Below are 14,732 nucleotides of genomic sequence, written 5' to 3'. Positions count from 1 at the left end.
TAAGTATTCTTATTGTGTCACTGAACACACGGCAAAAAATGTATACCAGTGTTTCCCCTAGAAAAAATGTTCAGGCCTGGAGGGATTTTGAAACGTACCCCCGACCGGTGGGGGCCCTCGCTGGTGACGCTAAACTTTTCACTAACCTGTTCACATCTATGTTCGCAATAGCATCATAAGTATCATCATACTATCATGGGATGCGATGCGAACAGTTGCATTATGGGATGTGCGTTTCCCAGGCAACGACACACGTTGACAGGTTTCGGAACAGCGCTGCACGCTGGCACGATGCTCCTAAAAGCAAAATGCTTATTGTTTTGAATGGGGGGGGGGTCATTTCTTTTCTGGCCTGGCGGACCAGACAGACTGGTGGCAGACAGACAGACTGGTGGCAGACAGACAGACAGACTGGTGGCAGACAGACAGGCAGACTGGTGGCAGACCGACAGCGTTGCAGGCTAACCTCTTTGAGCCGGTGTTCCTTCTCTGCCACAATGTGCTGAATCATCATGGCTACCGAGTAGACCCAGGAGATGACCATGCACAGAGGCATCATGTGCTCGATCACAAACAGGAAGCTGTGGAATAAAACACGTCATGGTATCAGCTCATGACCAGGAAATCAATGCATTATTATTGACATTATTATGTTATTGTGCACACACTCCACTCTATGACCAATAGAACACCACAACACAGAGGGGTGTTAGTATCACGACATAAGAAGCTCATTTCTTACTCGTCTCTGGTGTAACAGGGGAGTGTTAGAATCACGACATAAGAAGCTCATTTCTTACTCGTCTCTGGTGTAACAGGGGGGTGTTAGTATCACGACATAAGAAGCTCATTTCTTACTCGTCTCTGGTGTAACAGGGGAGTGTTAGTATCACGACATAAGAAGCTCATTTCTTACTCGTCTCTGGTGTAACAGGGGAGTGTTAGTATCACGACATAAGAAGCTCATTTCTTACTCGTCTCTGGTGTAACAGGGGAGTGTTAGTATCACGACATAAGAAGCTCATTTCTTACTCGTCTCTGGTGTAACAGGGGAGTGTTAGGGTGTATTCACACCTATCTCGTTTGGAGCAGTTGTTCCGAAACGGAGAGCATTTTCCCCCTTGGTGCGGTTCGTTTGGGGGAGCGTGAACACAGCAATCGCACTCGGATGCGGGACAAAACAAGCGGACCGAGATCGCCAAGAAAGGGTGGTCTCGGTCCGCTTCCAAACGAACTCTGGTGCGGTTCGTTTGTGGTGAGAACGTGAGCCGACCTCGATCCGCCACAACAGCAGTAAACGGTGCGCATTTTTGGATAAAGCAGCTGCCGTAGTCAGCTGCGCTGTGCGTAATGGCCTGAAGAACGAACATTTTTATCGTTTAAAAACAACATCTTTCAGATCCTGTTTTGGCAACTTGTGACTTGCATCGATAAACTTTGGGGGATTTTTGGATCATCACATCAGCAGTTTGAACTCAATCAACTTACCTCGGACCATGGGAAGCAACGTTAATGTGTTGAATCTCTACGGATTTTGCGTGCGGTGTGCTGCGCAGCACACCGCCCTCTCTCTCCCTCTCTCTCGCTCTCTCGTCTCCATTCAATAAATGAAAACAAATCGTGGTAATCAGAGCCAGCCTTCTTTGTGATAAGATTGTCTGGTTCAATCAGACAATCAGACTGATTGCATGTCTTCCTCGAAATGTCCATTGTTATTAAATTATTTATTAATATTTTATTCCTGACAGGACAGGTGTTCATATAGCCTATCTCGGCTAATCCTCATCTCCGTGATAGTAGCCTAATAGCAGAATTTGCGAGGGTCTTTGATCTTCTATCTCCAAATTCCCAATAGCCTAAATAGGCTAAATAAATACATAGGCTTACATAGGCTACATAGCATACATTAATAAATAAATAAAGAACTTTCTCCCTCTCTCTCTCTCCCGATCCCTCCCTCTTTCTTTCTTTCTTTCTCTCTCTCTCTCTCTCCTCGCACGGCGGACGCCCGACATAGCCTAAAATGTAGGTCTAACAAAACGCATTTTTATAATCATATAGGAAAATCTCTGGGAATTATTTTGTCCATCCCGAGAGGCTATTAGCCTATCAGAGTGTCTGCAGGCCAATCCAGGAAGTTTGACAATACTATTTGGACCGTTTCATTTGTAGCTGTGTGAACACAAACGAACCAAGGCACAAATGCAACAATTGTATCAATTAAGTACCTGAATCGGAACAAAGCAAACGACCTACAGGTGTGAATACACCCTTAGTATCACGACATAAGAAGCTCATGTCTTACTCGTCTCTGGTGTAACAGGGGAGTGTTAGTATCACGACATAAGAAGCTCATGTCTTACTCGTCTCTGGTGTAACAGGGGAGTGTTAGTATCACGACATAAGAAGCTCATTTCTTACTCGTCTCTGGTGTAACAGGGGAGTGTTAGTATCACGACATAAGAAGCTCATGTCTTACTCGTCTCTGGTGTAACAGGGGAGTGTTAGTGTCACGACATAAGAAGCTCATTTCTTACTCGTCTCTGGTGTAACAGGGGAGTGTTAGTATCACGACATAAGAAGCTCATGTCTTACTCGTCTCTGGTGTAACAGGGGAGTGTTAGTATCACGACATAAGAAGCTCATGTCTTACTCGTCTCTGGTGTAACAGGGGAGTGTTAGTATCACGACATAAGAAGCTCATGTCTTACTCGTCTCTGGTGTAACAGGGGAGTGTTAGTATCACGACATAAGAAGCTCATTTCTTACTCGTCTCTGGTGTAACAGGGGAGTGTTAGTATCACGACATAAGAAGCTCATTTCTTACTCGTCTCTGGTGTAACAGGGGAGTGTTAGTATCACCACATAAGAAGCTCATGTCTTACTCGTCTCTGGTGTAACAGGGGAGTGTTAGCATCACGACATAAGAAGCTCATTTCTTACTCGTCTCTGGTGTAACAGGGGAGTGTTAGTATCACCACATAAGAAGCTCATGTCTTACTCGTCTCTGGTGTAACAGGGGAGTGTTAGCATCACGACATAAGAAGCTCATTTCTTACTCGTCTCTGGTGTAACAGGGGAGTGTTAGTATCACGACATAAGAAGCTCATTTCTTACTCGTCTCTGGTGTAACAGGGGAGTGTTAGTGTCACCACATAAGAAGCTCATGTCTTACTCGTCTCTGGTGTAACAGGGGAGTGTTAGTATCACGACATAAGAAGCTCATTTCTTACTCGTCTCTGGTGTAACAGGGGAGTGTTAGTGTCACCACATAAGAAGCTCATGTCTTACTCGTCTCTGGTGTAACAGGGGAGTGTTAGTATCACGACATAAGAAGCTCATTTCTTACTCGTCTCTGGTGTAACAGGGGTAGGGGAACATCTGAACGTAGTTGCCGGGCTCCACCACATCGTGGCCAACGAACGTGTTGATGATGGCTCTCTCCATCATATCTGAGAGAGAGAGAGAGAGAGAGAGTGGCAGAGAGAGAGAGAGAGAGAGAGTTACTGAAATACACACATCCTGTGTGAACTTAGAAAGCCCAATGAAAACCCCCATGAAAGGCCCCATGAAATTAACTCGTACTTTTACTTCCTAGAGACCTCATGCTGTACCGGGAGGCTTATCAATTCCAACCAATAAAACCATCCCATATTTCTGAACCATCCCGCCTCTCCACCTCTCCCATCAAATCAAACTGCCTTTCTCTCCTTGACTGATATTCAATTGGTTTAAGATTTAGGTTTTCCTGTTTCCTGTTTCCCTAAAATGATCAGAGAAGGCCATCCGGGTAGTGCATCGGTAGATTCCCTGCCCACCAACACGAGGGTCGCAGGTTCAAGCCCCGGGTTACCTCCGGCTTAGTCGGGCGTCCATACAGGCCGTGTCTGCGGGTGGGAAGCCGGATTAGGGGGGTGTGTCCTGGTCACTGCACTAGTGCCTCTTCCGGTCGGTCGGGGGGGGACCTGTTCGGGGGGGAGGGGAACTGGGGAGAATAGCGTGATTCTCCCACACGCTACGTACGTCCTGCCGGTTTAACGCCTCGCTGTCAGGTGAAAAGAAGCGGCTGGCAACTGCACATGTATCAGAGGCGGCATTGTGCTAGTCTACAACTCTCCCAAGATCGGCAGAGGGGGTGGAGCAACGACGGAGGGGGAATTGGACAAACAACTTAAGATTTTTTTTGGGGGGGGGGGGGGGGATGGGGGGCTTTATTTTAGATAGGACAGTAGGAAAGGAAAGGTGGGGAGAGAGAGAGAGAGAGAGGGGATGACATGCGGCAAAGGACCTCGGATCAGATACGAACGGGCGCGTCGGCCGCGTGGAGGACCGAGCCTCCGTCGTACGCGTGCTGCCAGGTGAGCCACCAGGACGCAACGGAGGAGGACAACAACTTGGGAGAAAATGAGACAAATCTGAGAAAACGGAAAAAAAAAAACATGACAGAGAAGTGATGTTTTAGGTAGGAGCGATAAAAAGGTGACGTTTTTCCCTTCCCCATCAAACTGACGACACGATAATGCAAGGCGCTGTAAAGGCCAGCCAGAGAGAGACATCTATCACAGCTGAAACCAAAGAGTCATTTACATCTTGGTGAGCCTGGGCTGTCCTCAGACTCAGTCCCGTCAGGTTCAGTGTATCATCCTGGATCAACTTTATGTGTCCGATAAGCAGCTTCCCCCCACCTCCTAAATAAAAGATGACTCGCAGTGTGAAAGTGCTTCATCGTCTGTAGCTCGCATTGGCGTCTTCACAGGTGCGCGCCCGCCCGCTTCAGGATCACCACGGTAAGCACTTTACGAGAATAAATCATTTTCTTAATAAAACAAACCAAACAATGTGTTTGATGCGACAATTTCACCACCCTGCCGACCTGATTTATAGCCGGAGGCCAGTGCCATCTGCAGATCGTGCTGAAACCAGGGTTCCCACATCTTCTTAAACACGCTGTGCGTCCTCGCCTGCTCTATTGGCATGCGCAGTGCACAATTGCGCAACTTCACATCACTGATAACATCACTCACTGATGACATCACAATTGCTCGCTCAAGTGACGATGACTGATCACATCACGGAGTGCTCGAGTGACATCACTCTGCGCTTTTTGCTCAACTTCGCATCACTGATGACGTCAGTGAGTGATCAGTAGTGAGAGGAAAGTAGTGTTGCACATTGACTGATGATGTCATAGACACTGTGACACCATCAGTGACATCACAATTGTCATAGACATTGTGACATCGTGACATCATTACTGACCAAAATCATCACAAATCTCACAATGTGGGAGCAAAATCGCAGACAGACCCCAAGACAGACAGAGCCCACTTACTCGATGATGATGATGATGATGATAACTACAGTAGTAGGCTTTACAGAAGCTCACAGACAACAATTAAAAACAGAGAGAGGCTTGGACATGTCAACCCTTCGCAACTGTGCTGTGTTACATATTAGGTAACATAAAAATAAAAATACATTTCTATTCCTGTATAAAATATATAAATTCAAGCACTTTCAATAACACATGTCTATTTACGTCTATTTTCAAAAACTTTCAAGGATTTTGAGGACGCGACCATGTCCAACCATGGCAGGGCCGGGGTGAGCCAGATTAAACACGTCCTGTATACATGATGTTGTATTAAATCCCTATTCGAGCCTATGAATACATTTGCCAACGCTCAAGCTGCAGCAGTGGATTCCGGTCACGCACCTTGGATCCAGACGAAACCGTAGAGGAAGTAGAATTTGCCTCCGGTGTTGGGCCCGGGACGCCAGTAGGCCCGGCGGATTTCGTTGGTCTTCTCTGTGAAGCTGGAGTTCTGTCTGATTTTGTACAGGACGTGCGGCGGGAGGGAGCCGTCTCTCTTGGTCTGGAAAATCACACCTAAGAAGGAAGGGGAACACCAGTTCAGCGCTGTGCTGCCGCGTGGGTTCAAAGCCTGTTTGCTATATGTTCTATCTGATCCATAATTCTGGTGCATTTGGTTTTATACAGCATGTATTTGCAATTCATGCCCTTGCACCCCCATATCAACAACACAAGCCACAACCGGTGTCGGGGCTACAAGATCGGCTCAGGCACGCATTGTGATTGGCTGTACGTCGGGCACGTGGTGGGATTAATGTGGGCAAAATGGCCGACAGTTTTAGATTAGCTAACAAGCTAATGCTAAACTACTGATGTTATCAGACATAATAGACATTAAAAATATGAATCAGGGTTAGGGTTAGACCCCGTTGTGGACGCCGAGCCGAGCACTTCCGGTAGGACGAGCCAAATCTGTAGGCCGAGTTGATCCTGTACATAACATGCATCTGTTTCACTATGGACCGGGCAACCCGGGACCCGCGAACTGCTAAGAAAGTTGTGGGGCCAGATTATCTTAGGCGGGGGGGAACTCACTGGCAAACACAGACACGTTGTCCTGGTAGGCTTGGTTCAGGGTGTAGTTGACGATGCTGTCCTCGTCAGGGAAGCCCTTGAAGATGTCCACGCTGACCTAGAGGCCCGGGGGAGCGGAGACAGAAATAAGCCTCCACAGTGGACAAAAAAAAATACTTCTTAGGAATAGGACAACTATTCTTAGAGCTGAGCATCATGCACAAAGACACAGAACTCGTATTACTCCACGGTGGCTGTTTGCTAATCAATCAATAGGGTCGTGTGTCTTTCAGCTTCTTCCTGTCTCCAAACTGGCTCTCTGTGCTGCTCAGCAGATAGATACCTATGAGGAGCGCAGTGACCTTGGCCAATGACACTATATGGCAACTGTCACCTTTGATTGAGACATCGATCATTCATAGGTCTAAAGCCATTATTATATCAACTACTGGCATTCATTAATATGATTTCCATGCTACTTCTGACTACCCACCCATATGTCCACAAATGTCTTTGCCAAGCTCCAGACATTTGAATCCGCCCACTCCACCGAGTTGGCTGCTTCTGTATGCCCAGTACTGCCTATTATGCAAACTGTCCCCATTTAGACAGTGATATCTTTCATAAATGATTGGAATATTAATAGCGATTTATACATGTGGCCTACATGTAAGCAGCATTTTAAATTTGTCAAGGTGAAGCTAAACTTAACAATGTAGCTATACTTTTGGCTAGTCTAATATAGATCTGAAAAGTAGCCTAACTAGTAACTATAGCTGTGAAATAAATTTAGTGGAGTAGAAAGTATGATTGAATCTGATGATGGTTGATATTTTGTGCTGATATTCAAAAAATGTACATTTGTAAAAACTTTATGCCAAAAAAATAACATTCTGTACTCTTGCTTCCCCTAGAATTTTACTTTTGGCAGTAAGTTGAAACGTTTCTGAAACAGCATTTTGACCACACTATAACTATCCCCAAATAAGAATAAGACGCATAGCCTGATCGAAATGAAGATCTTCCCATAGACAACCAGTCATCACACAATAAATATATAATCAATCAATCAATCAAACTGCATCCTAGCATCATAAAGGTGAATCTGTCCCACCTTACTATCCACAGTACATATCCCTTATAGAGGGATGACCTCAGCACTAAACCTTGTCCTGTAACTCTGACCAACTGGCCCTAACTTACATCTCCACCACACAGACCTTTGACATGAAGCGTGTCCAGCCACAGGCGGCGTTGTCTATGGTGTCCAGCTGCTCCAGCAGGGTGGAGGTGTTGGGAAGGGTGTAGTTTCCCTCCAACAGACCCTGCATCAACTCACTGTCCGTGGTGTTCAGCAGCTCCGGGTGCTGGCGAAGCTCCGAGGACAACTGGGGGGGGAGGGGGGGGAGAAAGAGCTAACACTCAAGACGTCTGTGGGATGACAGCAGCTTAAGAGAGATGGGAAATATGGGAATTATTTCCCAGTAATCCAGTAATATTAGCAATATAATCATATTAATTAATTCATTCATTAATTCATTAATTAATGCGTTAATATTAGGGGGTCTGCTTGATGGGAGCGTACCTGCTGTAGCCAAGCCAGCTGGTTGTGCAGCCTGCCCTCCTCCAAAAACGTCCTGAGCTGGGCAGAGATGTTGAGCCAGACCCGTGCGTAGTGAGTCACGTTCCCCACAAACGCAAACGTCTCATTTGCCTGAACACAATTAAAGAGAATAAACAACTTTAATTTTATTTGTTTTGTTTTTAATAGTTTGTATTTTTGTTCAGTGACTTGTTCAAATGGTTAACTCCATTTTTAACGTACTCTTTCTCACACCTCGTCCCCTCCAGCTCTTGCCCTCCCACTCGTTGCTCTCTCTACCCGTCTTCAGCCCACTTGCTAAGATAAGGTCTATATATCTCCACCAAATCCACCACCGCTCTTCCTCCTACCTCCCTCACCACCTGCCTCCAGGACATCAGGAGCTGGATGAGCAGGAACTTCCTGAAGTTAAACGGCGGTAAAACCGAGGCCCTGCTCATCGGCTCCAAAAACACCCTCTCAAAAGCTCACAACACCACCACCTCAAACATCATCATTGACGGCTTCCCTGTTCCCTTCTCCGCCCAAGTCAAGAGCCTCTGTGTCATTCTGGACAGCACCCTCTCCTTTGCACCCCACATAAAAAACATCACCCGGTCTGCTTTCTTCCACATCCGCAACATCTCCAGACTCCGCCCATCCCTGTCAGCACTGAAGTTCTCATCCACGCATTTGTCACCTCCCGAATCGATTACTGCAACTCTCTTTTCTCTGGCCGACCCACCAAACTGCTCAACAGACTCCAAATCATTCAGAACTCAGCTGCCCGGATCATCACCCGCACTAAATCATCAGATCACATCACCCCTGTCCTCATTCAACTCCACTGGCTCCCCGTTCACTACCCGATTGACTCCCAAAAACTTCTGCTCACTTACAAAAAGCCCTACACAACCTAGCCCCTACCCATCTCTCTGACCTCCTCCAGGAGTACACCGCTTCCCGCTCTCTCCGCTCTTCCTCAGCTGGCCTCCTGACCATCCCCACCTCTCGCCTCAGTACCATGGATGCTAGGGCCTTCAGCTGCTCTGCACCCAGACTCTGGAACTCCTTGCCCCCACGCATCCGACAGTCCGACTCCATCACCACATTCAAATCCCACCTCAAAAACCCACCTGTTCAAACTGGCCTACTCACTTTAATCTCATACAGCAGCACTCTTTATCTATGTTATCTGCCTCCCCTGTGTATCTCGTGTCTTTTCTTTGATCTACGCTCGTCGTATTTTTAATTATGCTGATGTTTGCGCCATGCATCTTTATCCGAGTATGATCTTTTAGAACGTGTGTCTCTTTTATGCACTGTACGACGATGACCTTGGGTGTTCTGAAAGGCGTCTCAAATAAAATGTATTATTATTATTAGAAGAGATCTGCGGAGCTACTGCCAACAGCACGTGGTACTAACTACTGAACTCACAGATCATCAATAGGCTCATGTTGTGGTAGCTTAGCCCTCTAGGGACAGGGGCCAGTACTACAAGCTGTAAGGCCAGATTAATCAGGTGGCCTCATGTGGGACCCCCATCCCCCCCCCCCCCCCCCCCGCCCCGCCACTGGTGTGATGAATGTCTTGCCCGTGGGATACAAATGATGAGACTATTTCCACAGAATATACTTTGCTCTATGGGGCCCCAATAATTCATATCACGAGTCTCTAGTGCGAGTTGCAGCAGCATCCATCAGTGGAAATGAAACTGCGCATGCAGCATTATCAAGAGCAAACTCTTAATATCAAATCAACAAATCAGATCAAATAGCTTTTTCCGGCATAGTTCTGTAATCCATCTACTCTGAGCATACGTATTAAGATTTAGTGAGTGTAGTACAAACAGCTCAAGGACTTAACGGGCCCAATTGGCTCAAATTCGAGGAGCCAACAACACAGCATAGTTTGAGACAGAGATCAAGGTTCCACAACACATTTTTATGAGAACTACCAGCTTTACAGAAGCTCACAGACAACAATTGCAAACAGAGAGAGGCTTAACCCATTGATACCCGATGCAGCATTTGCGTGTATATCCCTCATTTGTGTGTGTATCCCTTTAAGACCGCGAACCGCGTCATGCGGTTCGCTGTCTTAAAGGGATACACACACAAATGCTGCATCAGGTATTAATGGGTTAAATGTGTGAACACTTCTCAACTGTGCTGTGTTACACGTTAAGTAAGAAAGAAGTTCAATTTCTATTCCTGCACAGAATAAATAAATTCAAGCACTTGTCTACTTTCAAAATCTTTGAAGACCTTGATTTTTTCCCCCTTCAAATTCACAAACTTTCAAGGATTTCCACGACCCGTGGGAACCTTGACAACTACACTGAGCACAGCGTCATTGACTTGCCTTCTGAATCACTTTATCCACCTGGGAGCCGATGGGGGAGTAGAGGATCTTGGGATTTGTAGTCATCAAATGCACCAGCAAGCCCAGATTCCTCTGCTCTTTGCTGGTGAAGCCCAGTGAACTCATATTCCCCTGCTTCAGAGCCTCTGGCTCAATGATCCTGAAAGAGCAAGTCAGTCATGGACCACTGGTTAACAACCTCACTTTACAGCCCATATTCCTCCTCTCTGCATCTATCTGCCATCTCCCAGACAGTCCTTGTGAACTTCATCTACAGTTATATGACACGTCTTGTGATTAAAATGAGGAAAACAAAAAACACAAACAAGAATCCTCTTTATCATCAATTAAAGAATTATACTTATTATTGTGTTTGGCAATTTGTGTTCTTGCCTTATGTAATATATCTAACGGCTGAAATATGATTCCAACACAAAAGAAGAGAGAGGATGAATGGTTAAAGATACTGGATGTTTACTTGCATCAAATGGTGACTTGTCCAATGAGAACATATATGGGCATGAACATGAATGAACATATATAATATGAGAAGCTCCAAGATTTGTGTGTCTTAATTGATGGCACAAGTCCATCACTCCGCAGTCCATCTCGAACTGTAAAGATGCCTCTCTGTCCTCAGGTTCTTGAGAAGTTAATTCTCTCGAAGACAACATGGAAAGAACGTTCTCCACAAGGAGGACACAAGTATCAACTTTCTGGATTTGATAAGCACCTCGTCTGGTTCACCCACCTGTTGTTCCCGCACAGGATCGGCTGCAGCCCCGCCCAGAGTTGCACAAAAGCCGAGAACTGCGAGCGGGGGTTCTCCGCTCCTTCCTTCCCTCCTCCTCCTCCAACGCCTCCACCCTCGGCCCCTTCGCCCCCCTCCTCTCCGGGGACGTCGGTGGTGTTGGGGCCCCAGGTGGTGGCGTTCAGGGCCCAGGTGACGTTGGCCGGCGAAGGGGCGGCTCGACCGGCACAGGCCCCCTTGGGCAGGAGGCGAGCCAGGCCGGAGAGGAGGTCCACATCTTTGAGGAGGCGCTCCACGTCGGCCAGGTCCCTCAACAAGGCCCCCAGGTGGGCCTGGGAGAGAGGAACCGAGGAGTCGGCCTGCTCCAGATGAAGCTGGAGGGAGGTGGGCAGACGAGGGGAAGAGGAGAAGAGGCAGACATTGACATTGTTTGCTGCAAAACTTGAACTCAAGTGCATCATGTTTTGAAAAGATCTGATCATGAGCAGCCAAATTTGACATTAAATCTCAACCATGGGGTTTTGATGGCAGTGTTGCCCGATCTCGCAGAGAAACAAGCAAGCAGGTCTTCAAAGACCTAAGACCTGGTGGTTGCTTGTTTCTCTGGCGAGATCTGGCAACAATGACACGAGTTTAACATCAGCATAGAGCTGCCTGCCACACCTTCTCAATGACACTCTGGGTGTTGATCTGCTCTCTCAGCTCCTGGCTCATCTGCTTGAAGCGCTCCGACCTCTGCCCCGCCCCTCCACCGCACACCACGCTGCGATAGGCCTGCAGCGCCGGCCGCTGCCTCTCGGGGACCAATAGGATCTTGTTCAGCTCACTGCTCCCGCCCTCCCCGCAGGTGAGGACTTCCAGCATGGTGCCAGTCAGCAGCGCCCCCTGCCAAAGACCAAGAGAATAGTCGACTCGGGTTTTGTCTGCATCATAAGGTGTTGTGACCATAATACTCGCTTCCTATAGGTTGCCCCTGATCGTGAGAAATATTCGCAAAAGGGAAGCACATTCTGTAAAGCTAGAAAAAATTTCTAATTCATTAAATTCAAACGTTTAATCTACACAACATCTCACATGTCAAAGTGATATTGGAAACTACAAAATACAAGAAATACCGACGAGGCAAATGGTAAAATCAGAGAAAAGCTAACAAGAAAACATGAGTGAGACAGTATGAAGCATAGCAATTCAACTTTTCGTAATATTATGGATGTGAGTGTCGTGAATAGTCAATCTGTTTGACTTAAATAAACCAGAATGAAACGATCGAGAATAATGTATTTCTATATTTATACTGAAATATTTTTTCATAAGACAGTTCAGCCTTGTACTTGCATCCTGGGTTATTAGATCTTCCAACAGCACTGCTCTGTCCTCCCAGTGGCCTTGCTTGTCATCACACGTAACAAGGCTTAATTTAACAAGGACCAAACAGCATCACATCTGTTTTACAAGGAAGGTCCCGGGACTTTATACATACTTGCTCTTGGATCAATTGCTGATTAAAACAAACTTCAGCATCTTGCATTACCAGTGCATTACCAGAGCAGAAAGGGACACTATTTGGAGGCAGAAATATTTCTAGATTATAATACTATTACGGTACTAATAATAGCAGCTAGTAAAAATAAATAAAAATAATAATAAAAACAATTAGATTTAACATAATTGTTATAATAGCAGCAGTTCCCATGCAGCTTATAAAACGGACAGTTCCGGTCTTTGATTATGAGTGGTTTGAAGCCGTTGTGTGGGGCGACCTTCACTGGCTTCCGCTCTGCTTTAAGATCAACTTTAAGATTTTCTTCATTGTTTTGAAGGGTTTAAATGGACTGGCACCTTCCCATCTCGCAGATCTCAAACATATCTATACTCCATCCAGAGCACTGAAGTCGACAAACCAGATGCTCTTAGATGTGCCGAGATCGAGGTGGAAACATAGAGTGTTTTCGTGGTGGCTAACCTGTGGAACAGCTTACCTGTCTACATACAGTACGAACTGCTGAGTCCTTAGAGTCAGTCGCTACTAAAGACTTGTCGCTATTCTGTGGCTAGCTGAGCTGTCACCTCCACTTCATCTTAAGGTGCGTTCCCACCAAACTATTAAAGTTTTTCGCTGGCATCGAGTTTACATACAAAGTCAATGCAGACGAGCGATTGAGCGATTGAGCGTATATTCGCCCGGGAGAAAAATCGCTGGGCGTCCGAGCGACAGCGACAGAGCGATATGGGGCGAAAAATTTGCTCGTCGCCCGAGATGAGATATCCCAACTCGAGCAAAATTTCGCTGGCAACAGTCGCTTGCTGCTCAACGCTGATTGGCTGCCGTAACCCCCGGAAGTGGCTGCAGTAAACACCGGTGCGTGAAACTAAAATCGTCTGGCTAGCCGTGGAGCAAACTCTTGGCTTGGCCCTGCTAAATGCTAGGTCACTAGCAAACAAAACCTTCCGACTGAATGACTTCTTCACTTCCCGTGAACTGGATGTGATGCTCCTGACAGAGACTTGGCTCCATGCTGGTGAGTGTATTGTACACCGTTCTCGGAACTTCTTCCTCCCGACTGTACATTTCTCAGCTCCCCCCGGTCCAAACTAGTCTTGAGAATTGTGCCTGTTGACGAGCGATTTAAACACAGCGACGGAGCGATTCCAAAGGGTTGAATCGAGCGACAGGGAGAAAAATAAATATCTCGGTGTGAACACAGCTTTACTGTGTTTATTTCTGTGTTCACAGTTTCTTAAATGTATCATTTCGTATAAAGAAAAAATGTATCCAAAAAATGTATCCATTTTATATTTGCTGACGTGTGAAGCACTTTGGTCAACTGCGGTTGTTTTAAATGTGCTATATAAATAAACGTCGCCTTGCCTTGCCTTGCCTTGCCATGAAGCTGTGACGCTCATTGGAAACTAGCAGTTGAACCCAGCAGAATAGTTTGCAGCTCTCCTTCGCTGTGGCTGATTTTATGTTTGGGTAATGTAGGAATTGAACTGTCCTCTCGCTGCCTGAAATGTACTGTACATGTAGGTTACATGAAGAATGTTTCCCAGCCGGTCTACCTCCACCTCCCCCAGTCCTTGCTGGTCGCTCCTCTGGTCTCCGTCGGGCCCGGCCAGGCCCAGAGCCTGGGACATGAGTTTGAGCAGTGCCTGCCTGTGTGCTGCATTGGCGGGGTCGCGGAGAGCTTTGTGGATCAGGCCTCCGTCCAGGCCGTGTAGCCCACCAAGCAGCTTCTCCTGGGGGGGGGGGGGGGGACAGATCACATGCACCATCGGTACAGATGTTTGGCGAAGTTGGGTTCGAATTAGGGTTGGTTAAAAAGTAGGCAACGTTTAGCGGGAGCTGTCATCTTCCTAGTGTCGTGATTTTGTTTGTAAAGTAATGTACCTATCCCAGGTTCCAAAGAAAGACATGGCAGTTTAGTTTACTAGCTGATGCCATGTGCCGGCCCTCCACATTTAAAGTCGAGTTGAACGCAAAAATTTCTTTTCTTTTCTTTTAGTTCAAATACCTGGGTATGCAGTGCGCCTATTTAACACTTTGAGTGCCACGGCCCTTGGGCAAAAGGTTGCTTGCTGTGCCACATAGGCCGCAATGCATTTTAAAACAGTCATATAATTTTTTTAATAATTACTATGTAAAC

The 14,732-nt window shown here is 46.6% G+C and overlaps 1 protein-coding gene across 1 annotated transcript in view; it reads right to left on the bottom strand.

Annotated features, from left to right (window-relative positions):
* Positions 1 to 14,732, bottom strand: part of abca2 (ATP-binding cassette, sub-family A (ABC1), member 2) — a 146,576-nt gene that overhangs the window by 52,001 nt on the left and 79,843 nt on the right. Inside the window, 10 exon segments of the mRNA XM_083644079.1 lie at positions 467 to 581; positions 3,350 to 3,452; positions 5,717 to 5,890; positions 6,410 to 6,506; positions 7,609 to 7,776; positions 7,974 to 8,102; positions 10,338 to 10,497; positions 11,089 to 11,462; positions 11,752 to 11,973; positions 14,149 to 14,325. Of these exon segments, the coding sequence (XP_083500205.1) occupies positions 467 to 581; positions 3,350 to 3,452; positions 5,717 to 5,890; positions 6,410 to 6,506; positions 7,609 to 7,776; positions 7,974 to 8,102; positions 10,338 to 10,497; positions 11,089 to 11,462; positions 11,752 to 11,973; positions 14,149 to 14,325 (1,719 nt within the window).

This window comes from Poromitra crassiceps (genome assembly GCF_964638095.1).
Source record: "Poromitra crassiceps genome assembly, chromosome: 10".
In the NCBI taxonomy this organism is placed as follows: domain Eukaryota; kingdom Metazoa; phylum Chordata; class Actinopteri; order Beryciformes; family Melamphaidae; genus Poromitra; species Poromitra crassiceps.
This window is presented reverse-complemented; position numbering and strand designations above follow the sequence as displayed.